The sequence below is a fragment of the Astatotilapia calliptera genome, chromosome 7 (assembly GCF_900246225.1).
Source record: "Astatotilapia calliptera chromosome 7, fAstCal1.2, whole genome shotgun sequence".
Lineage (NCBI taxonomy): Eukaryota > Metazoa > Chordata > Actinopteri > Cichliformes > Cichlidae > Astatotilapia > Astatotilapia calliptera.
Genome location: NC_039308.1, coordinates 37,597,911 through 37,623,039, shown reverse-complemented (window position 1 = coordinate 37,623,039; position 25,129 = coordinate 37,597,911). Strand labels below are relative to the sequence as shown.

Sequence of the window (25,129 nt, the reverse complement as noted above, 5' to 3'; positions counted from 1 at the left end):
ACAGCCAACTATTAATATCTACAAATATCAGGCACATCAATATAAAGAACACCTTGTAAACAAACCTGAGAAGAACTAAGGGTCAGGGAATATTGAAGAGTTTATGTGTGAACTTCAGCACCATTTACAAAGCCTCGACCTCCAATAAAGTAAGCAGATTTCCCTTCTTCACGTGCTTTCTTTATAATGGGCCACAGCTTCAGTCTGTTTTCTTTGTCCTCTCTCGTTAGGTCTTCAGTAAACCTCAGATGATTATTTTGAAGGAAAGTATTATTCTTGGCAGCTTTCCACACCGCATCACGAATTCTCCTTGAGATGAACCGGATGATGATCCCTCTGGGTCTCGGGTCATTTTGTTTTGGTTTCCCCACTCGATGAGCGATGTCTAAGACCTCTGAAAACTTTTCCTTCTCCGCAGGTAGAACCGTTTGGCATATCCCAATCGCCTTTGCGCGCACATCTTCCTTCTCCAACTCCGGTACCCCATACAGTCTCAGATTCCAACGGCGGTTGTAGCGTTCAACTTCAGAGATGTGTTCGTCACATTTCTGTGTAAGCGTTTCGTTTTTCTCAACCCTTTTCTCAATGACCATAATCTTATCACTTATGTCCTTTAAGTCCGTACGAACTGTTCCTACCATTTCTTCAATTGCGTCACTTCTGGTGTTGATCAGATTAATCAAAGTGTTGACCGCATCAGCTTTCAGGGAATCGTCATCAGAGTGACTGGTAGACAGTGTTGGTTTTTTAGCCACTGGAGGCTTGGAAGGCGTAACTGGTAGGGGTGGAAATTCTTCTTCAACCATCTGCTGACACTCCATTTCTCTTATGTAGCTATGGTCGCTAGCTAGCATGCTAGTTGCATGTGGTTTGCCCGAGTTACTCAGCCTTTTCTGAGCAGATTTCGACATGTTGTTGTTGCAGAATTTGGTTTCAGGTTTAGCAGGTTTAGTGTGTTGATCTTCAAAAAAGTCTTGAAAGTTACAAAGACGTCAAATAAGCGTTGTAAAAATGCTTTATATCTTTCTAGTGCTGAGAGCTCGAAAAGACACTCCTCATCACGCCGCCATCTTGCTCGGCCCCCTTCTCGGGTTAGTGAGTCCTGAGTGATTCGCTTATGCTTACGATTCAGCACAGGAAGGGAGGGGGTGAGTAGCTCAAATGTGATGTTAGCATGTTAGCAGCGCAATGCTACTGTGAACCGAGGAGCTATTTTCTTGATGTGAGCTTCTACTCAGGGGGTTTTCTTTCAGTTCAGAGCAGAAATGCTTTTGTTACGAAACTGGCTGTTGTTTTTCCCCCCACAATTTTAATTATAAGCTAGATATATTTCTACTAATGGAATTAGTTTGCTAACAGCAACAGGGATGAGTCAGTGAGTCAGTTGGGCTTGTGAATCATGATTCACAAGTCAGTAAAGTGATTCTCGAGTATTGAACGATTCGTTCACGAATCGAACATCACTACTGCTCAGACATTTTGAAGAGTGACTCGTCGGAGCTGCTCGGACTCTCAGCTTCTGCAGACTAAAAAGGTGAGAATCCGCTCGTTATGTCATAGTGATTGTGCAGGTAGGAGAGAGAGGCTGGAGAGACAGAGAGCCAAAGAAGGAAGGAGGACTCAGATAATGTTCAGATAAACTCTGTTTGGAGTTCGTGGCGAAATGAAAGTGAAACTAAGTGTAACCGAGGACAAGGGATGAGTAAACGGGGCAAAGAAATAATTGATCATTTATTTATTACATAAGTTAAACATACAAATTCCCAGTCGTTTCCAGACAGGACTTACAACACATCCTGCCGATATCCCAGCTGCGCATGAGACTTACCACACAAACTGTGCGAAATAACACTACAACCCGTCACACCCCGCTTAGTGACACTGCAATCGTGGCACACACTGCAAACAATTCGGGTCTCAGCGCAGCTGGGAATCAGTGCTATGTATGGCCTGTGATCTGAGAGATAAAGGGAAGTGGCACAAACAATTAAAAATAAAAAAAACAAAAGAGAGGTTAGTCCGCCCTTACAAAACTTACTCTCAATCAATAACCGCCTCTACGGCTGGACGGACTAACCAAAACAAAATTACAAATCAATCAAAAGAACAAAAAAAAAGGACAGCAGAGACAGCACAGCTGAAAAACAAACAACATTATCAATTAAAATATTACCCAATAAAATAGCAATTTTATAAAACCATTCAAAATCATGAAACTAAAACAAACACTCAATATACCTACAATATTGATCAGTTTCCCTGCGCGCAGTCGATCTAGGGCTTGATCAATTCTTCTATTAAAATTCGTGGTCACACTAAAAAAGTCCAATGACACATTAAAAAATAGGCACATGCAATAGCAAAAGATCCAAACAAAAAATGGCAAAAGTCTCTTACCGACAGTATACCCACTCGCACCTGAGTGAATTAATTGCCTCTGGTTTTTTCCACAGAAGAGCGCTGACTTCACCCCACACACCCACTACCTTTTCACAGCTCTTCAGCCAATCACCTGGCAGCGAGCAACAAACTGCCAGGTGACACTTGTTACATAAGCATCAACAAGTGTTTTTTTTTTTTGAGTATTTTAGTTTTTTTAAAAACGTTTTTCCTGAAGAGTTTTCAGAGACTGAAAATAGTTTCATAACAGATGTATTCATCTGTACGGGATCTGAGTTTGATCTGCGTCATCACAGCAGGAGCAGGGCTTGCAAAATCGCTAGCCCGACGTCCCGGGGCTAGCGATTTTTCCAGTCGGGCTACCATCTCTGCCCTGCCTGTCGGGCTAATGTAGGAAGGAAAAATATATGTCAATGCTTTTGCATTCTTTCGGAAATGTAGCTGGGTAATTATGTCATTGGCATCGGTGAGCCACTGTCAATATGTGACATATTGAATTCGCGCTTGTTTTTTGCTTTCACTTTGCAATCGCGCGAACTGTGTATAGATAGGGACAGTACTGATTGGTGAGTGATGATAATTTGCACACCAATTCCTCTGACATCGTCTTATTAATCGTTAGCTTACTATGCAAACATGACAAGTGAAATCTCCCGCAGCTTAAACATGTGAGAGGTTGATCGCGCAGAGAATCGCTGAGCGTTATGTGAGTGCGTGTGTAAAAGCAGCAGGATATATATTTTAGTTCTGCTGAGCCAAATAAGACAGGTCAGGGTGAAGAAGTGACAGCCAAAGAAAAGCTTACCACAAAACGGAAAAGTTATGACAAATCAGACTATAAGGCAAAAAGAAAGTGCAGCTTTATGGTTTCATGGACAAAAGAATTTCTGTGGCTGCAATATGACGAGCTATATAATAACCAGTGGTGCACATAAGTGGTCCGCAGGTGCGCATTTGCTGTCAAAATAGTTGCAACACGCGTTTGCGTACATAAGATTTTCTGGAGGAGGACAGACATTTGTTTAGCACTCTTAAAGATGTCGAAGAAGCAAGCTCCTTTAAGCAATTACTTTGGTTTTCCTCCACCTCCAAACAAATGTCAGAAGGAGTCCGAACCACAAAAGAAGCACGTATTCTCGAAAAAGTGGTTGCAGGAGGTGAGCTGGCTTCAAACAAATGATGAACGCACAGAGATGTGGTGCAGAATGTGCCGTGAAAATCCCACTCTAGCGGACAAAAACAGTGCTTTTTATATGGACGCAAACGCGTGTTGCAACTTCTTATCTGGTGCGCATCTTTTATTTTGACAGCGAATGCGCTGCGCACATGCAGACCACTTATGTGCACCCGTGTAAATAACATGATGTTCTGCCGGGTGTGTTGTTGGTTTTCCCTCGATTTCTGAGTCGACAAGCATCTTTGTTACTGGGACCAGTCATTTTAAGAAAGGCCCCCATTAGAACCCATGAGAAATGCAAGAAATGCATTATTGCTCAGTCTGCAATGTCTTTCCCAGAACAAACACCAGTTGCAAATAACATACTAAAAATAAACCTGAAAATCAGTCTAAAACAGCGTACTATGTTGCAAAGAGTGAACTACCACTGGCACAATTTAGCAGTCTTTGCAAACTTCAAAAAGCAAATGGCCTCGATCTTGGTTCCACTTGTCTCTTACCTGTGATTTCAGTGGAAATTTCAAATTCAGGATCTGACACAGACTGATTCATGTCCTACACAGTTCTTACAAGTTCATAGAAATTTCTGTTCAATTAGAACCAAGTATTTGAATTGATGATTGTAATTTTTATACAATGTTGTAATTTGTTTTTCAACAATTTTTTGATTAATGTTTTGTTTCCTTTACAATATTATACTTTAATGTATAATATTGTAAAGGAAACAAAACAGGAAACAAAACATCAATCAAAAAATTGCTCTTTTTTATTCGGGCTACTTAAATTTATTTTGGGCTACAAAAAACTGAAGAGTCCCTGCCCGAAGGGCTACCAGGGATTTTGAAATTTTGCGAGCCCTGAGGAGAGTTAGAAACCTCAGAGCTGGTACACAAAGAGAAACATGTTCAGGCTCTGTATTCACAGATCTTTGCTGTAATAATTTTTGCTGCCCTGAAAACTGATTTTTTTTCTAAGAATTTCCCTGAAAGTTCAGATCCTGTGAAGCATAGCAAGCATAGCCAAGTTCCTTGGTTGCAATTCTGTTAGAAGTGATGATGGTGAAGACAATAAGAGGATGAAGAAATCCCTGCAGAAAATTTTTCAGATAACAGGTCTTAATAAAGTGCCGTCTGAACCAAACAAAGAAATAGAAATATTGTCTGGGCACACAAATGTTTCACCTCCATCGTCCCCTCACATCATCATAACCCGCTCATCTCCATTTCCCATCTTATATGGAAACTAACAAATCATCCTGAATTCAGAATTACTTTGTTTTTCATGGCGTCTGTTGGCACTTTTTGTAAGACCATGTATATCACCTGTTAATAATACATTTTGCTTTGTCCTCTGAATGCTTTGTTACATTTTCTTGTTAGTCAGACTGAACTATTGTAAACGGCAGTAATCTTTTCTTTTTTTTGTAGAAATTTCTGCAAAGTTTCCAGTTGATCAGTCAGGAGGTCGATTCAACATTTTTCCACTGCTTTGAATAGTATTAGAACATCTGGTGGTGCACCCTCACCCTCTGCTGACATCACTGCTAGCATCGACTAATCACCAGACACAAAGGCATTAGCACAATAACCACCGCTCACCTTCACCACACCGTAAGGAATCATGGGGGTTTCAAAGTTAAAGAAAATGCTAGATGATTTGTGTCTCTGTGAAGAGGTTAAAGTAGAAAAAACAGGTCTCATCATTGATGGTGCAGCTCTGTACTATTGTTTGTATTATAACTCTGATCCAAAGCTGGACCAGCGCTGTGGAGGAGATTATCCTGGATTCAAAGATGAGGTCTGTAACTTTTTTAAGACTCTGCAGGACTGTGAAGTCACTCCGTACGTCATCTTGGATGGAGGCTCAGGGCCTGACAAGCACAAAACAGTTGTGTCTCGCCTTGGAAATAGACTAGAAAAAGCAAAGACAATAGCAGAGAGTGAGCCTGACGCTGTGCCAAAAGGATGTAACGTCTTACCACCTCTGGTCAAAGATGTCTTCATAGAAATCTTGAAGGAGAAAGACATAGAGTTTAAACAGTGTTTAGGAGAGGCAGACCCTGAGGTTTTTTCTGCTGCAAATCAGAAACAATGTGCTGTGCTGGCCACTGACACAGATTTCCTTATCTATGATGTGCACAAAGGTTTCCTTCATCTCGACAACTTTGAATGGAAAAGAAAGAAGGATGGCAAAATTCCTGCTAAGCTCTACACACGTTCAAAGTTTTGTGAGCATTTTAAATTGGACCCTGCTCTCATGCCAGTCTTTGCTTCAATAGCAGGAAATGATTATTCAAGATTAGAAGATAGAGGTAGGTTTGCAAGACAATCATCTTCATCTTGTGAGTACAGCATTAAAAGACTGGATGGTATGCTCAGGTTTTTAAGTAAAGTGAAACTGGATGGTTTGAACGACTCACAGAAGAGAGAACGTGCTCTGAGTCAAGCTTTAAGTCATGTTGGTGAAAAAGAGAACAAAACATTCAAACTTGCCATTCAAAAATATGTTGAACCAGAAGAAACAAGTTCTAATCTGCCTTCGTGGATGCATGAAAATATGATGTCTGGAGAACTCACCACTTTCGTCACAAGTGTTGTGGATCAGAAGACAATGATGCTGACTCCAGTTGTGGAGGACTTTTCACAGCACAGTAGTTACACAGCTGCTTACCGTATCAGACAGTACTTCTATGGACTGTTAATTGGAGATAAGATGTGCACTGAATATGACAGGGATAGAGAAGAGATCAAAGACAAGCGTGTCCCATCAATACTCCTCAGCAGTGATGAACAGAAACAACTGCAACTAGAGCGTCTGCATAAGGTACTGAGGTTAATCATGAAATATGTGTTTAATTACTCTGACAGGTCATAGATGTGTTTCTGTGGTACACGTGAGCATCTTGTCTGTGTGGTACCTTTCTGTGCAGGCTCCTGAGGGTTTGCGTCGCAGAGTGTTTGAAGAAGCTCTGCAGGTTCAGACTTCAGCCTTAGAAAACATCCCCGACCAGCTGAAGCTGCCAGTCTGTGTGACTGTTTTCTGGTTCAAGAGGCTACAACACCACCCAAAACCTGAAACTGTCCACTGCCTCCACGCCCTCCTGTTGGGGTTTGTGTTTGACCAACATGGTCCAGGTGAGTCTCACTGGGTAACATGATGGATATTTACAACGAAATGCATAGTTACAAGTCACTTAATTAGGAACACTTGTGACAGCTCTACAGTTTCAGCTCCATAAAGTTGATTATTCGGTTTATTATTCACGGTCAGCTGTCAGCAGGTTAGTCTCTCTGAAAGCAGTCAGCAGATGGACTGTAGTCAGAGTTTCTGTGACAGCAGCAGCACTGATGCTTCCACATCAGCCTGATCAAGAAGACAAACTGCTGCTGGTCTCTGGTTCTGTGTCACTGAAACTTTGTCTTATGTTGTCTGTAGAGGACGAGTTTGAGAGGAAGAGGAAAGCTTTAAAGGATGAAGGTGTGAGTAACTGGCAGCCCCGTGTGGCTCATGCTTTCAGCCAATGGCTGTGCTGCATGAGGCAGAGCCTCCACCTGAACCAGCTGCTGTGTTCCCCTCTACCAGAACCTCAGTGTGCCCGGTAAACACCAGACCAATGATGCGCTCCACAGATGTTTAACACACTTCATCAACTTTAACTGAGATTTTCTGCTTTGTCAGGCTTTACTGTGGACCTCTCCTTCATCGGCTGGCAGATGAAGACGAGATTGAAGAAGTACAGAAAACACTGAGAGGAGAAAAGAAGGAATTATATGAGAATCTAAAGACTGCTTGTAATCCATCTTCTGGAGAGGGATCCTCTCAGTCCTTGATGAGTGCAGCTCCCTCTAATGAGAAGGGATCACAGCAAGTCCAGAAACGCAAGAGGGAAGAAGAGCAGAGAGACTCAAAGCAGAAGAAAACAGATTATTGAGACCAAGTGATGCTGCTGCTCCTGAAGCTCTATTCTGTTACACTTCTTTGTTATTCTCAGAAACTTTGTACCTTTTCTGCTCCCACTTTAGCTGTACTCTGTCTTTTGTATGCTCTGCATTGTCTATACTGAATGTAAATTGCAGAAGCATGGAAAGGAGTGTGAAGGGAATTGAAATTTGGGACAACAAGGCTGCCGATTTAAAGTAAAAGAGAAATTTTTATTTGGCCAAAGAAAAACATGCAAACCAAAATACAAAAGGAAACAAAAGCTAGAGTCCAGAAATACACAGAAATAATCTGATTAATGTGCCACATGTTGTACAAAGCACTTTGAGTGCTCTGGGAGAGTAGAAATATAACAATCAGTCCATTTACCTTTTACATGACAAATGACAGTTCATGGCGGTTTTATGTCACACAGTATCCACAGGAAGTATCATGATGTGCAACAGCAGGTTAAACTCCAGTGAGATTTAGACTGAACATTGATCATCATTTTACTTATTCTGTTTTAACAGCTTTATGTTGTTAAAACAAGTTATGGTGACAATTTGTGTTACTGTGAGATGTTCTCTTCTGTCTTAACTTTCTTTTATCCTGTTTGGTTTTGAATTGTCTCTTGGGTATAAAGCTGTTTCTCCCCCTCACCCCCCTTTCTGCATCCTCAGCATCACTGACCATCCTGAAATAACACAGGTAAGATCACTGCAAATGTTGGGATCAGGAAATCAAGATAAATTTAATGTAGAAGTTGATTTTTTTATCATCCTCATTTTTAACTTAATCATTGAGAAAAGGAAGAATTGCCAAGGGGAAGCAGCTTTTTGTGACGTATAGACGCAGATGTGTTTTTTCCAATATTGTCTATCATTATTTTAGATATTAAGATATATTAAGAACCAGTGTTTGCAATTTTCTTGAACATGGGATTATGTACCCTAACATATCAAGTGTGCTTAAATGAATTGGTCCTGGTGGAATTAATCTATTTGTATTACAACTACAGATAAGACTTGTCTGCATAAAGAAATAAATATTAAAAATACAGTGGTTTTGTTTTTGGCTTTTTAATGAGGGGTCAGCCATGTTGAATTAGCCATATTTATAACAACCTTTTTAGAGAAGTGTGTCAGTGTGCAGCTATTTTACAATAACATCCCCATAACGTCTTTCAGACTAAAATATCTTAAATTTACATTCAGGTTTAAATTTTCCTAAATATGATTCTGCAGTAGTATCCTTTGTGTTACAATGTTACTTCTCTGACTTTAGCTGAACAGATTCTGGAGCTTCATAAATGTGTTTCAGTGTTTGAAACATGGAGAAAATCTGCCTCTTTGTTTTTTTTAAACATATATTTATTGAATTTTGTATTCAGAAACATCCAACACTTTAAACAACTTGAACATATGGCAGTAAGAAAGTACTAAGAACACAAGACATTCAAAAAACAAATAAAAAAATGTTAATAATACTAAAGGAAATTTAAAAAATATAAAATAAAAAAAAAAGTACAGGATAGTCTGTACTGTATACATTCCCAAATTTAGTTGCATATTTTCATTACATTACTCTCTCTCCAGTTCCTCAACGTCCCCGGTCTTTAAAAGCTCCAGAAACATCTTCCAAATATCAAAAAATTCTGATGATCTTTTCCTAACCACATAGGTCAGTTTCTCAAGAACTAAATTTACATTGTTTAACATTGGTCAAAAGAGGGGCCACCAACATTCTTTTAGCATATAGCAATACAACGTTTGGCCTGGAGTAAGCAAAAGTCAACCATCTTTCTCTCTGTCTGAGTTGAAATACAGTCATCTGAATAAATGCCTAAAATACAGACCTTAGGACTTAACCCTTTAAGACCTACCATAGAACCAAGTCCGCCAGAGCTTATATTATATTTTTACATGGTGTGGTGCCATTTTTGGGAGCATTTCAAGTTGCTATACATCAATACATCAATTATAGCCCAGATTTTAATAATATGTATTCATTAAGTGCATAGTAATTACATAAATTGCAAAAAAGTGCAATAAACTACAAAAAAATTGAAAATCGTTTTTGCTTTTTTAACATATATTTCTAGTTAGAGAAATTTAAGAGGCTTATCCCTCAAAACTGTAAATACAAAAAAGTTGCACAAAATAGTTTCCACCACAGGAAATTTATTTTGAGTGCCTTCATAGTTTTATTTTTTAAATACACCAATTTTTATATACTGCAGGAAAAACGAAAATAAATATTATACTGCAAATTTGCAAAAAGGCAGCATATGCATCAAAATAAACTATTTCCAGCAGTGCAATATGAGTCCTAAGCATCCCAGAAAAGACAAAGAAAGTCATAAAGTCAAAGATAACTTTTAAAAACACCAGTATAGGCTCATCAGGCCCTGATGGTAAAAAAAACTACATTTCCGCGAAAACGACGTCACTTCCGGTTTCGGGCAAAAGTTCGCGCTGACGTCTATTCCAACGTGGGAAGTGTTACAAACAGCTGATTGGATCGGCAAAGCGTGTTTCTGGAATATTATGTTTTTGTTGCTGCAAGTGCTTTTTATGCAGTTTTTGCAAAGCTATATGTGGAAGGAAACCGTGACCTAGTTCAAGCTGATGGCATAAGATGTAAGTACATCTCCTCCGGTTTCATATGCAAAAAAAATTATTGCACTAGCTTACGTGGTTGCAGAGCTACCGGGATTTAAAAATAGTTACGCAAAACAGAGCGTGCCCGCTCTGACCGGCTCTAAAGGGTTAATGGGACAGGGAAGATGTGATCTGAGAAATATATTTTAACACTGAGCACCAAAACTTTTGAATCTTTTCACACTCCCACAAACAGTGGTACAATGAACCTTTGTAACCAGTACACTTATAACCAATGTTCCCCCTAAGCTGCGCACGTGCGCAATTGCGCACTGCTGGCACGGTCTCTGCGCACAGAAAATTTGCGTTGCGCACAAAAAAAAAAAGATCTAACCTGATTTGAAATTAAAATTAAAACTTTAACAATTCTGTTTTGCAGTGTTAGTCAGTAAGTGACTGGCTGCTCCTGTATGGGATTACAATGATGCCACCTTATCCCATAGTCCAGCCAATCACGCGATTCACATTCGTATATACGCAGCTAATCAACGTTGACAGGCTATGACAGCGTCCTTATGTGCCGACGCCGGTGTTTTAGCTAGCAAAGCGGCTGATGTGGAGTGAAGCCACGGTAATGACAACGTGTACAACCATTGGAGATGTGAGCAGGACAGACGGAACAATTGACGGAAAAAGTGTGGACTTTATACCAGTTTTTAAATTGTGTTGATAGGCCACGTAAAACCAGAGTTGTGATAAAAATATCTGCAATGTTTGGTTTTCTTCCTGAATACTGTCGTTGTTTATATTTACTGCGGGGAGAAACGGTAAAAATGGCATTTTATAAGAAAAACGAAAGCACTCTCCACCTGTGAGCAAAGACAAAACCAAAAAACCCCGCCCTTTCCTATTGGTGGAAAAATGTACGTCGACCAATCAAAAAATGATATGGCAACATGGCATTCAGTTAAGAAACGGGGGGAAGTTTTAGGAGTGATGCCGGTGTTTTGAGATGTGAGAGATTTGTGACGTTTAGCTCAAATCTTGTGTAGTTAGTGTGTTTTGTTGTGTAGTTAGTGTGTAGTGTAGTCAATAGTTTTGTTGTGTGTGTCAGAACAATGAGGCGACTGCTGAATGTTACAGGTGTTACAGCAGTGATACATCTCCTGTTGTCAGGCCTGCAGGTATCAGGCTGTTGTTCTCCTTTATCTCATAGTGGACAGAAATTATTTTTTTGGAGTGGCACAAATAATTTGTGAGAACAGAGAGAGTACAGAAACTAAAACCTAAGAACTAGAAAATCACAAACCGAGAAGAACTGGAGACAAAGAAAACACAAAACAGAAGCCCAAAACACTTGCAGCCAAAAACCATAATGAGAACAATGGGTCAATGACCAAGGTACCCTAACAGTGTGGGCCAAGGGCGGGAGCACGCAGTGAGCTCTGCCCAGGCAGAGAGGTGAGAGAAAGAGTAAACAAAAACACATGTAGCCCTGCGGGGCTGGCCGGGCTGACACGGGGACTGTGACATTATGAGATCCTGTATTCCACTTTGGGCCTAGAAATATTTATAATTGAAATTTTGTTTGTGAATCTATTTTTCATGGAGTTACAAACATGTCCACTTGGACACCATGTGATTGACTTTTGAACTAAAGAAATATGTATTTAACAAATCAATAACAGAAAATGGTATACTGTATGAAAACAATGAAAATAACAAGTTTTAATGTTGTTGATGGTTTTGCACATTTTAAGATTTTTAAAGCAAAAACGCTAGAATAGAAAGGCTTGTCTATGCTCTGCTTGACACCCAGAGTGACACTGTGTTTATTGATGAAGATGTTAGTCATAGCTTGACAACCAAGACCTATCCTGTAAGGCTAAAGCTAACCACCATGATCGGAAAGGACACAGTAACAAACAGGGAAAGAGTCTCAGGTCTCAGAGTGCGTGGCTATACCTCCACAAATCTCATTGATCTCCCTCCTGCCTATACCAAAGCCTGCATACCAGTGAATCGAAGGCACATTCCTACCAGTGAAACGGCGAGGCATTGGAATCATCTCAAAGCAATAGCAGATGACATTCCGCCACATTTAGACTGTGAAGTTGGTCTTCTAATAGGCTATAACTGCTCACAGGCACTAGCACCAAGACAGGTCATGCTAGGAAGAGATAATGAACCTTATGTAGTCCGCACAGACCTAGGATGGAGCATCATTGGCTGCTCACCACCTCACCTTGAATCTCCTCCTGTTGCCAACATATGCCATAGAGTAACTGTCAAAGAGCTTCCTCCAGTGACGCCATCCGATGCCATTAAAGTACTTGAGTCTGACTTTAAGGACATCAACAAGGACAGCAGAACAGTGTCTCAAGATGACATCCTCTTCCTGAATATGCTAAAGGAAAGCATTTCCAACGCGAGACTCAACGCGTGAACGCCCATGGTCACTATGAGATCTCTCCCTTTTAAAGAGAGACCCTACCTTCCCAACAACAAGCAGTTAGCTATCATCCGGCTCAACCATCTCAAACGAAAGCTGCTGAACAACAAGAACTACAAGACTCACTATGTAATGTTTTTGAATGAGGTAATTAAAAACAATGATGTGTATATTCCACACCACGGAGTTTATCATTCCAAAAAACCAGAGAAGCTCTGAGTGGTTTTTGATTGCTCGGCTAAGTACAAGGGAACTTGCCTAGATGATCATCTCCTGTCGGGCCCAGATTTGACAAATACTCTAACTGGTGTACTTATTAAATTTTGACAGAACCATGTTGCTCTGATGTGCGACAAGTTCAAAGAAGCGCCCCTCCGACAGCCAAACCCATCTGTTCTCTGATTGGATTGTTACATTTGTGATTGACATGACATTGACCAATCAGATGAAAGGAAGAAAAATAGGGTTAAAATTCGTACTTGTAACTTGCAGAGTTTCATACAGTTTTTTTTGGGCTAAGTCCACACACAAATCTTTTTTATGTACACACAAATTCATTTTACACATACAAATCCTGATTTACAAGTACAAAACTGATTTACAAGTACAAAATATTTATGACCACAATTTGAGCCCATAGACTTGTGCGTAACAAGCAAGCGAATAATGAAGAAAACAGATTTTTAGATTGGAAACTGTTCTTGAAGTATACAGAGAGAGCGAGAGAGAGAGAGAGAGCGAGCTGTGCATGACGTGTGATTTTATCCTGGTGGAAGCAAAACAGCAAAAGTAAGAGGGAATTCATGATGATGTTTATGTGAAGCGTAGTTTGGATCTTCTTTTGCTGCTGGTTCGGTCAATACAGTGGGGCAAAAAAGTATTTAGTCAGCCACCGATTGTGCAAGTTCCCCCACTTAAAATGATGACAGAGGTCAGTAATTTGCACCAGAGGTACACGTCAACTGTGAGAGACAGAATGTGAAAAAAAAATCCATGAATTCACATGGCAGGATTTGTAAAGAATTTATTCGTAAATCAGGGTGGAAAATAAGTATTTGGTCGCCTCAAACATGGAAAATCTCTGGCTCTCACAGACCTGTAACGTCTTCTGTAAGAAGCTTTTCTGTCCCCCACTCGTTACCTGTATGAATGGCACCTGTTTGAACTCATCATCTGTATCAAAGACACCTGTCCACAGCCTCAAACAGCCAGACTCCAAACTCCGCCATGGCCAAGACCAAAGAGCTTTCGAAGGACACCAGGAAAAGTATTGTAGACCTGCACCAGACTGGGAAGAGTGAATCTACAATAGGCAAGCAGCTTGGTGTGAAAAAATCAACTGTGGGAGCAATCATCAGAAAATGGAAGACATACAAGACCACTGATAATCTCCCACGATCTGGGGCTCCACGCAAGATCTCATCCCATGGGGTCAAAATGATCATGAGAACGGTGAGCAAAGATCCCAGAACCACACGGGGGGACCTGGTGAATGACCTGCAGAGAGCTGGGACCAAAGTAACAAAGGTCACCATCAGTAACACACTACAACGGCAGGGAATCAAATCCCGCAGTGCCAGACGTGTTCCACTGCTGAAGCCAGTGCATGTCCAGGCCCGTCTGAAGTTTGCCAGAGAGCACATGGATGATACAGCAGAGGATTGGGAGAATGTCATGTGGTCAGATGAAACCAAAGTAGAACTTTTTGGTATAAACTCAACTCGTCGTGTTTGGAGGAAGAAGAATACTGAGTTGCATCCCAAGAACACCATACCTACTGTGAAGCATGGGGGTGGAAACATCATGCTATGGGGCTGTTTTTCTGCCAAGGGGACAGGACGACTGATCCGTGTTAAGGACAGAATGAATGGGGCCATGTATCGTGAGATTTTGAGCCAAAACCTCCTTCCATCAGTGAGAACTTTGAAGATGAAACGCGGCTGGGTCTTCCAACATGACAATGATCCAAAACACACCGCCCGGGCAACAAAGGAGTGGCTCCGTAAGAAGCATTTGAAAGTCCTGGAGTGGCCTAGCCAGTCTCCAGACCTCAACCCCATAGAAAATCTGTGGCGGGAGTTGAAAGTCCGTGTTGCTCGGCGACAGCCCCAAAACATCACTGCTCTCGAGAAGATCTGCATGGAGGAATGGGCCAAAATACCAGCTACTGTGTGTGCAAACCTGGTAAAGACCTATAGTAAACGTTTGACCTCTGTTATTGCCAACAAAGGTTATGTTACAAAGTATTGAGTTGTATTTTTGTTATTGACCAAATACTTATTTTCCACCCTGATTTACGAATAAATTCTTTACAAATCCTACCATGTGGATTCATGGATTTTTTTTTCACATTCTGTCTCTCACAGTTGACGTGTACCTCTGGTGCAAATTACTGACCTCTGTCATCATTTTAAGTGGGGGAACTTGCACAATCGGTGGCTGACTAAATACTTTTTTGCCCCACTGTATTGTTTGGAGAGAGATAAAACTAACAGCCTTAGAATCAGCGCAAAAGGGTGTAAACACAAAGCGCGGACCTGCCGAAACATCAGAATCGAGCGAGCTGTCGGCTTTCAGCCCCAATCGTGTCCGTGCCGTCGGGTTAGAAAAGCGACATCTCACTGATTCTGATCCGCTGGCGGGTCCGCGCTTTGTGTTTACGTCTTTGTGCAGAATCCGTGTACCTGCTCTCATTTACTGTTTTAGCTGTTTGGTGGTTGTTGAAATTGTTGGGTCTGTGTTTCCACAAGCCCCGCTAATTCTAGAGACTTATTCATCATGAAGAAAACAAGACAGTCGACCGATCAATCACTTGCGCAAGGGAGGCCTGTGTCCACCACGAAAATGACCCCGACGACGACCTCCCTTGCTGCCCTTTTTATTGAGACACAGTTCACACAAAAAACATCAGAACAAAGCCATGCCCACATGGTTCTAAGACAAGGCCTTGTATGTATATGTGTGAACTTCTGTAAGAATGTGTGTGTGTGTGTCAGACCTCCTGTTGACCAAAGGGTCGTAAACGCTGGAATCTTACATCAAAAGAAGCAGATCTTCCAGATAGGATGTATCTGCAATAAAACATTACAGCCCCCCACCAGAACCTCGAGAATCTGGGGGTATAGGACAGTGGAATTTCTTTCATCAGAGTTGGCAAGCATAGAAATGACAACATTTAACAATTCACTCTAACAGAAATTTTGTGAGATTTAACCTGAGATTCTGGCGTTTTGGGCAAAATACATTTATATTGAAAAATCGATTCAGGATTTTAATGACTCGATATCACGTTATCCGAGCCAGAATTGATTTTAATCGATGAATCGATTATCAAAACCCACCCCTACTGAAGAGTACTCAGAGTAAGAAAGTAAAAGTAAGTTATTGAAGGACAACACTACTAACAAGAAAACTGAACCTTGTGTTATATTAATATGACAATAGAATATTATTATCACATGATAATAAAAATATTTAAAGTCTAATTCTAATGTATGTCCTCAGTTTCAGACTGATATGTAGGACACAAGCAGAGAAGACCATCCTCTGTACTGGTGGACGTAGGTTACTGGCCTGGTGGCCTGGCTGCCCCTGAGTGGATCCGGGGCAGGCGTGGGGGTTTGGGGGTGCTTCGCCTCCGTGCTGGGGCTCTGGCTGGGCCTTGGGGGCTTCGGTCCTCGTCGGTGTGTCACCGAGGTTGTGAGCGGGTGGGTGCACGGGGGCTCAGCCCTGGCGCAGGGGGCCTCTTGTGCATTGGCCTAACTGGGGGGCTCTTCAACTGGCGGGGAGGTTGTTCCATCCTTGCAGGAGTCCACTCTGCAGGTGGGGGAGAGACATAAGAGAGGTGGAGAATAAACTTAACCTGGGTGTCTGTTGTCTTGTGTAGTCTGGGAGACGATTGAATGTTGGGGTGGGTACAGTTCCCTCTGCGATGGGGTAGGGTGGGCTGCCCCGGGTCCTGTGGGGCTTGGCAGTGCTACCGTAGGCCCCAGTCTGGATGGACCTGGGCTCCCTTGCCTTGGTGGGTACCAGAGGACAGGGGTGCCTACTGGGGTCAGCAGGGGAGCTGGCCCTAGGGAGGGGCATCCTCCCCTCCCTCCTTTTCCTCCCCATCCCCGGCTACCTCCCTCTTCCCGCTCCACCACACTCACCCACACAGGTAGGGCCTTGGGGTGCGGGTGTGTCACAAGGGTGCAGGGGAGACATTACCCCCCCCTCTGTCCCCTTCTGGCCACCTGTGCCTCAATTTTATCTCACAACTTAGACATCCACATTACTTACACTCTCATAACACACACATATATATAGGGCCTTGAGGGTGGGCACGTTAACGGCGTCCAGTGGACGGTCTGTGTACTCAAACCTACCTCTGGCGCTGGTGCCCACCTCTCAATTTTAAATCCATGTAGACATTGAGGGTTCTCGGGAGGGGCCGTGCTAACACCTGCTGCTCTCTGGCAGCAGCACCATGCTCTCCCTTGTGTTAAATGCACTTTAGAACAACACGCAGCAACATTACACATGAGCGGGAGGAGGGAGGTATGGGGTCTTCACACACCCCCGTTCTCTGCTGGCCATTGGGGCGGGGGGGCTGGGAGGAGATGTTGGCTGTCCGATTGGCCTCCCTGCTGCTGCGGAGCCTGAGGCGGTCTGCTTGCCTCCACCCCGGGGGGAAGGGTAACATCTCTTGGGTCTGGGTTCTGTTTCCCCCTCTGGGGGTGAGGGTACCTGGACCCGGAGTATAGAGTATGTTTGGGGAGTGTGATTGTGTGTACATGTCCATTTATGTCAATCCTTACGTTGGGTGAGTGCTGAGTGTTTGTATATGTGTGCATGAGGGTGGGAATGCATGTTTGTGTCTGTGTGTGCCTGTTTGTCTGTGTCTATATTTCAGGTCGGGTCTTAGACTCCACCTCTCTGGGAACTCCCAGGCCCTCCAAGGCCTATCTCCCCTCACCACACTCCCTGCCGGTGACTGATGCCCTCAGGGGTCGGTGTATTGGTGGTTCTTGGTGTCTTGGCTGGGCACTCAGGTATGTACCAGCTCACTCCCGGTGGCTACCTGGCGGGGCCTGGCGCCTGTTGCTCGGTCAGGCCTCCTCCGGGGTGCGGGGGGCCCTCGGGCCTCCGGCCTCTGGGCCTGCGGCTCGGTTCACTCTGGCACAGCTGGCTGCTGGCAGAGCCGGCGGGCACGCCCGTGCAGCCCCCTCTAGCTTCTGCTCGGTGGCTACTGGGTGACGCCTCGTCTGGGGATCCTCAGCCCTTCCCATGAGGGTGGCACGGATGCCCCTCCGGTGGTCCTCCTTGGGCTCTCGCACTCTGAGGCCTCTGGATGTCTGGGGCCTGGATCTCCTCCATGCCTGCTTCATGCCCTGGGGGACGGGGCTATGGCTCGCTACATCCTCTTGCAGACCATTACATGTGGGAACCATTTGAATACAAGCGCGCTGATCCACACAGGTATGCACACGGATGTTCACTGCTCGTAGACTTAAATTACACCTTTCTTGGCTGCTACTTCAAAGCACATTGTGCGCTGTCTGTCCTGCGTGCTGCACAACAACATTGAATATTTAATATTTACTGCTGTTTACACTTAGCTAGATTAATGCGATGGTGTTGTGTTTAGTATGTTGCTTTGTTGTTTTTTTTTTGCTTGTTTTCTATTCTTCTCTCAACAGGTGATCCAGGAGATTTTTTTTCCTCCCCCCCTTTCTCACTGTCCCTCTCCCCTTCTGTTTTTCCTTTCCTTCCTCTTTCTTTCTCCCTTTCCTATCCCTCACTCATGTCTGTCCCGTCTGTAACATCTGAAAATAAAATATAATAAATAATAAAAGCAAAGGTCGATCAAATGGACCAATACGGCAATGCCACGATGATCCATTTGGCAAAGTAAATCCATTGGGTATCCTTGTTGGTCTTCAGACAACAATTCTGACGGCTAAAGAACCAAATGGGACAGGCAGAAAAGAAAAAAAAAAGATTTTCTGTTGCTAACATGAAACCACAGCCACCCTGCACCAACCAACACAGAGCTGTACTGACAGTGCAGCAAACAAACCTTTTTATCCTGAACAAAAGTGCTCAACAGTATTTTCATGCAACATTTGAATAACACAAAGTTATTATAGCTTTGGTTGTTTAGCCAGATGTTTCACAATAATGCTCACAACATTCAAAAGGAGTCAAACTGGATGAGAGCAGATGCCACAAGTCTGTGAACGAGGCTCAGAGTTGGAGGGAAATGTAGAAGAGGGTGAATCTTTCCCAGGATGCTCTCTGTTTATTACAGAGATGAGAGATTTCTTTGTTTACATTTGGTGGATTTTGTATTTTGGACTCTGCATTCAAAACAAGCAGAAACTGAAGCATTTTATATTTTCTGTTTGAAGTTTATTTCTAGGACACTTGAAGAAGAAATTATTATTTTTTTAAATTGTTTCTGAATGTATTAAAATAAGTAAATGGTTTTAAAATGGTTTGAATATATTTTTTTTTTGCATGATGTGTCTTTTATTTATTTATTACCTTTATGTCATGTTTTGTTGCTCTCTCTCCTTTTCTCATTATATAGAAAATTATTTTTAAGAGCTTTTTCTTAAATAGAAATGTTTATTTTATTTATATTTAATTCATTCTTTTTATTAACCCTTTTATGCATAAATTATTAGATCCTTAGTGAAGAAATGTATTCCTCTTTGGACCTAGAAAATATTTGTCACGGCTGGCGGGTTGAGCCGTGTGGTGTGGAGGAAAAGGAGAACCCAAAATGCAGACAGCCGACGATATGAGTGAGGGTTTATTTACAGGTGACAGTGGCAGAACAGACAACGAATCATGAGACATACTAACGGAAACCTAAACTGGGAAAACTAAAGAGCAACTAGAAATCCTCAGGACACGGGGTGAAAGGCAGAGAGACACAGATGAACGCAGACGAGCCGACAACGAACACAGACCGACAACGAACACAGACCGACACCCACTAAATATACACACGCAAGGTAATCAGGTAATCACACACAGGAGGGAAGAACAGCTGAACCTAATACACATGAGGACCGGAGGAGACAAGCTGAACACAATGACAACAGACACAGACTTTCAGAACAAAACAGGAACTCTAGGACACGAGCCTTCAAAGTAAAGCAGGAAACACACAGACTGATTTACAACACAACACGGGGACATGAACAGGGCCCTGTTTCAGGAAGCCGGTTTAGTGGAAAAACTGAGTAAGTATACCCTGAGTTAACGAAAACTCTGGGTTTTCGGTTTCACAAAGCGAGTTCAGCTGAAGCCTGAGTGAGTCACTATGACGACACACGCCGTGAAGCTAACCTGCCCCCTAGCAGGTTTACTACAACTAACCCTGACTGTCTCCGCCCCTTTGTCGGAAACCTGACAGTAGGAAGTGTCAGACATGGCGTGCTCCTTCCTTGAAGAGCCAGTAGATCGTGAAGCCCAAATTCTCCGCAGAGCTCTCCGCCGGGAGAGAGTGATCAGAGCGCGTATGGACATTTTATCATTTCCTGATGATTTTCTGTGTGAACGTTACCGTTTCTCAGCACAATCTATAAGTTATTTGGATAACATCCTCAGGCCATATATTACGCATGTGACATCGCGGACATTCTCTCAGTTCATTACATATTATTTGTATTGCACTTCGGTTTTTTGCAAACGGGAGCCTTCTGTATAATATTGGTGAAGCTGAGCACGTTTCCAAGGCTACCGTCTGTCGGGCAGTCAGGAATGTTACAGTTGCACTGAAACGTCTCCTGTACTCGTTTGTGTTCCCCGGTCATAGACCCACAAGATTTATCAAAGAAGGATGCCACAAAATTGCAGGTATCAGGATGACCAAAACTTAATTTATGATGTGGTGATACTTGAACTACTACTTAAATTTTACATTTATTTTCAGGGTTCCCAGGCGTGATTGGCTGTATAGATGGCACTCACATTCCAATCATTGCTCCTTCAGTAAATGAAGGAGACTATGTGAACAGGAAGTCTTTCCACAGCATTAATGTACAGGTACATAGTTCCCTGTAGCATTTCAAACTAACAAATTATTTCATTATAGTAATGGATGCTAATTTGTGTTCTCTGCACTGTGAAGATCATATGTGATGCTGCCAACATTATCACAAATGTGGAAGCCAAGTGGCCAGGCTCTGTCCATGACTCACAAATATTCCGTGAATGTACACTGAGCACAAAATTTGGACATGGTGAGTTGAGAATACTTTAAAATATATAAAGACCAATTGCTTCAGGGACATTTGAACTGAAGTGTATCCTTCTGTCTTAGGAGAGTTCACTGGCTACTTGCTTGGTGATTGCGGGTATCCATGTTTACCCTATTTGCTTACCCCTTACCCTGACCCTGAACCGGGCCCACAGCAGCGATATAATCTGGCTAATTGCAGGACAAGAGCCAGAGTTGAAATGACTATCGGAATGCTTAAGGCCCGGTTCCAGTGCCTGCAAAGACTCAGGGTCACCCCAGAAAGGGCATGTGACATTATTGTGGCATGTGTGATTCTTCACAACATTGCCACAATTAGAGGAGAACACTGTCCTTCTGAACCAAACATCAGCAGTGATCCAAACCATGAACATCCTGACCCTCCCACGGACATACAAGATGGAAGCGCAGTCAGAGACACCATATGTCACAATCATTTCTTTTGACCCATCACCTCAACATGTTGAAAGAAGAATAAACAGATTTTTTGTTCAACTGGCTTTATTGGTCGCCTGTGTTTCCTGTACACAAAGTATTAAAAGATGTAAACCTCATAAAGTGTCTCTGTTGCTTCCTCCTCTGTAACAGCTGTCAATGTTTCTTCATTATTTTCCTGTAGTAAAGAAATAAACAACATTGCTGTTCTACTGTAAACTCATATAATCTGTGGAGTATTACTCACAACTGCATGTTGGTCTGGCTCAACAGGAGGCTGCACCAGATGCAGTACACCACCACCATCAACTGATAGAATATGAGGTTTATACAGGTCACTTATAACTTACAACGGACCAAATGGCAATTAACAAACATACCAATCAGCTTACACTTCATTGTCATTATGCTCTCAAGGACAACCAAGACTGAGGGAAGGCAAAATCAGTAGGAAAATAACTTCACTACAAAATAATTCATTATGGTAAAGAGTTTATCAAATGAATGAGTAGCACTGCAAAGGTGACTGTGAAGAAAGGATGTATGCACATCATGTATTATTTTGAATTTACCCCCTATGTAGGCACTTGTGTCTTGCGGGGTTATTGCCTCAGAGGATGTCCCCGCAGAGATGCCTTCGGCCACAGGGCGCCCACTGTTTTGGCTGAGGGCCAACTGCTCAGCCTCTGTGAGTGGTGGTGGTGGAGGACCCCCACCTGTTTTTCGGGCCTCCGCTTTTTTTCTGTTGGCTATAACGGGCCACATTTGAGCATACAGAGTAAGCAAATATGTACTTGTAATGTGCTCAGATAATTTCAATAAGTGCTTACAGACAGAAAATTAATGTAGCCTCTAACTGCAATTGATTTACATGGGACAAACTGACCAAGCACTGTGGCTCATAATACAATTACACCTTACCTGTTTGGACTATATTTTTATATTTCATTTTTACTTGCTGCCAGGAACGTTTGGGGCCTGTTGGGTTGCACCTGCGCTCACATCACATCACAAAATGAAATGTATAAAATAAAAAATAAAATAAAATAGAATAAAATAACGTGTTAAATGGGTGGAAATCCCTAGATCAATGTTTATATTAACACTCATGCATTGACTCTGTCGGCTATGTTTTGCCATGCATGCTCCCTTTCTTTTGCAGCTGAGGCTGTGTTACTTTTTTCCGCGGAATTTGCATGTTATCGGCATATACTGCCATCAGAATTTCGGCCTCAAGCGCTGTAAAATACATTGACCGCGCCTTCTTTCCCTCCGTCTCCATGGTGACTCGCTTAATCTGTGCTCCACTGATCAGGGCTTTATGTATCCTCGTCCGCGCGCTTCACTTGGGGTTAAAGCAACTCCGCGTTGACTGAACTACTTGTTATCAGCCTTTCTGTCATGGTCCGGGTGTGTGCCAGTGTGTCTCCCTCCGAGCCGGCGTCTCCACCCCTGGGAGGGGCCTCAGTGTTTTTGCTGATCGCTGACATCTGTGGGTAATTAGCCGGGGGACTCATAAGGCCAGCGTTCTCAATCTCTCTTCGCCAGATTCTCTGCTAAACATCAGTCAGTGCAGGCCACCACCATAATTTCCTTACGTGTTTTTTTGTGAATCACCTTTGCTTCACTGTATGTTTGTTTTTTGTGCGCCTCCCTTTTTCAGCTACACCTAACTGTTAAACCCCTGGCGAAGAGCTTCTACTTGGATGCTGGACCTTCTGGCAGTCCCTCAGGCTACCACCAAAACTACCTACCTGCCTCTCTGCCTCCACGCCAGGAGTTTTTGGATTTACACACCCGGATTACTCCCCCTCTATGTCATCTCCGACCTCCGTTGGCAAGTACGCAGTACGAAGGAGGATTTTGAGCCAAACAACATATTCATATGCCTCCTTATCTATGTTTTGAACATTTGCATTCTGTTACAGTGACCCCGACCTTTTCCTGGACCTTTTGTGACTTGCTTTCCAGTCCAATCCCCGGACCCGGACCAGATCATTATTTAGTTAACGTCTACGCTCACCTTTTGTTTATGAATATTTTGTGTGCACATTAAACATTATTCTTAAAATATATTTTCGAGCTGTTCGGCGTCTTGCGTTTGAGTCCTGTCACTCGTCTGAAACGGTCCCGGCCGTAACACTTTCTGAAACCGAATATTCCGAGTTGGACAGTTCGGGGTTACTCAACCCTGCGTATCGTTTTTCACTCTGAGTTTTCTAAACCGGCTTCCTGAAACAGGGCCCAGAGCACCAAACTTCAGGTTCAACCCTAAACGAATACAAAATCAGAATAAACACAAGGCACAAAATTGAACTTCAAGGAAACACAAAACGCTGGGTCAAAATGACCCAGGACCATGACAATATTTATAATAGAAATTTTGTTTGTGATTCTATTTTTCATGGAGTTACAAACATGTCCACTCAGCTGGACACCATGTGTTTGACTTTTGAACTAAAGAAATATGTATTTAACAAATCTATAACAGAAAATGATATACTGTATGAAAAAAATGAAATTTTAACAGTAGTAAACATTAAAACAGTTTTAATGTTGTTGGTTTTTTGCATATTTTAAGATATTTTAAAACTTTTCAAAGCAAAAATGCTGAACTTCACTCCTGAACGATGAACTGCAGACTTTCAAGGATTTTATAAATCCTAAAAAAACAAAAAACAACCCACTTGGAAAGCAGCAAAGTCTTTTCAGTATTACTGTCATTTACAATAGTTCAATCTTACTTCAAGAAGATATTGCAAAGTATTCAGAACACAAATGAAAAATAATGTAATAAACATAATGTAATAAAGTGCAAACTGAACCAAACAAAGAAATAAAGATATTGTCGGAGCACACAAATGTTGTTTCTCTCGTCTAGTTTGCCATCATCCTCTCACATCATCATAATCCTCTCATCTCCACTTGGAAACTAAAAAATCAACATGATTTCAGACTTACTTTGTTTTTCATGGCGTCTGTTGGTACTTTTCGTTAGATCATGTATATCAACTGTTAATAATTATTTTTGCTTTGTCCTCTGAATGCTTTGTTACATTTCTTCTGCTCCTGACAGGGTAAAGAGCAGCAGATCAGAGAAGAACTCTCTGGTCCTGAAGTTCTGTTTTGTTACACTTCTTTGTTATTCCCAAACCTTTTCTGCTCTCACTTTAACTGTACTGTGTCCTCTGAATGGTCTGTATTGTCTACTTCCAATGCAAACTGCAGGTTTTTATTATTTACCCACTTTTATGTTAACACTGAATAAGGTAATAAAGAAGCATGGAGAAGACTGTGAAGGGAATTGAACAGAATTTCCCACTGAGCGCACTCTGTGGGAAAATATTTAACTGGAATTAAATTGTTTATTTGACCGCTCTGCACGCTAAATCGCCAGACTAACAATTTGCTGCTACATTGCTGCACACAGGTACTGTACTATGTTGTGTGGAAGAAGAGTCATATGACCTACAAAATATGAATATTTTTATGTGAGCATGCTCAGAGCCTAAGCCTTAAAGCCCTAGAGGGCATTTAAACCCCCTTTACTCAATCGGTAACAGGCCCACTGGAGAAGAATGTGTGGGTAATTCTTCAAAAAGAGCTGTTACCCAGAGATGTTCCTTGGAATGGAGCTTCACAAGCAAAAACAAATCTTAGCTTATTCTTCTGTGAACAATACAGCCAATGGTGGGGAATATACCATGCCTTTCCATCATGGTTATCCAGCTCTTTGTCCCTGACAAACCTTCTCTGTTCTGTAACCTTGTTAATATTCAGCATTTTTACCTCACTACGTCAGAAAGGTAAACTAATGCTATAGTGATGATGCTCTTACTAAAACCATGAAATTGTTCTTTCCTAGAGAGAAATCTGCTCAATGCATGCTT

The 25,129-nt window shown here is 42.2% G+C and overlaps 1 protein-coding gene, 1 long non-coding RNA gene and 1 pseudogene across 2 annotated transcripts; all 3 read left to right on the top strand.

The window, feature by feature from the left end:
• Positions 1–1,415: 1,415 nt before the first annotated feature.
• On the top strand, positions 1,416–8,557 carry LOC113026145 (protein asteroid homolog 1-like). Its single transcript, XM_026174610.1, has 5 exons — positions 1,416–1,534; positions 5,005–6,400; positions 6,507–6,711; positions 7,013–7,175; positions 7,256–8,557. Exons 2-5 carry the CDS (start codon positions 5,198–5,200, stop codon positions 7,506–7,508), a joined length of 1,824 nt encoding a protein of 607 aa, XP_026030395.1. The 5' UTR covers positions 1,416–1,534; positions 5,005–5,197; the 3' UTR covers positions 7,509–8,557.
• Positions 8,558–19,973: 11,416 nt separating this feature from the next.
• LOC113026150 (putative nuclease HARBI1) lies at positions 19,974–20,750 on the top strand (annotated as a pseudogene).
• Positions 20,751–22,641: 1,891 nt separating this feature from the next.
• Positions 22,642–23,314, top strand: LOC113026152 (uncharacterized). The gene is made up of 2 exons (XR_003272881.1): positions 22,642–23,080; positions 23,168–23,314. It is a non-coding gene; the product is annotated as an uncharacterized LOC113026152 (long non-coding RNA).
• The last annotated feature ends 1,815 nt before the right edge of the window (positions 23,315–25,129 follow it).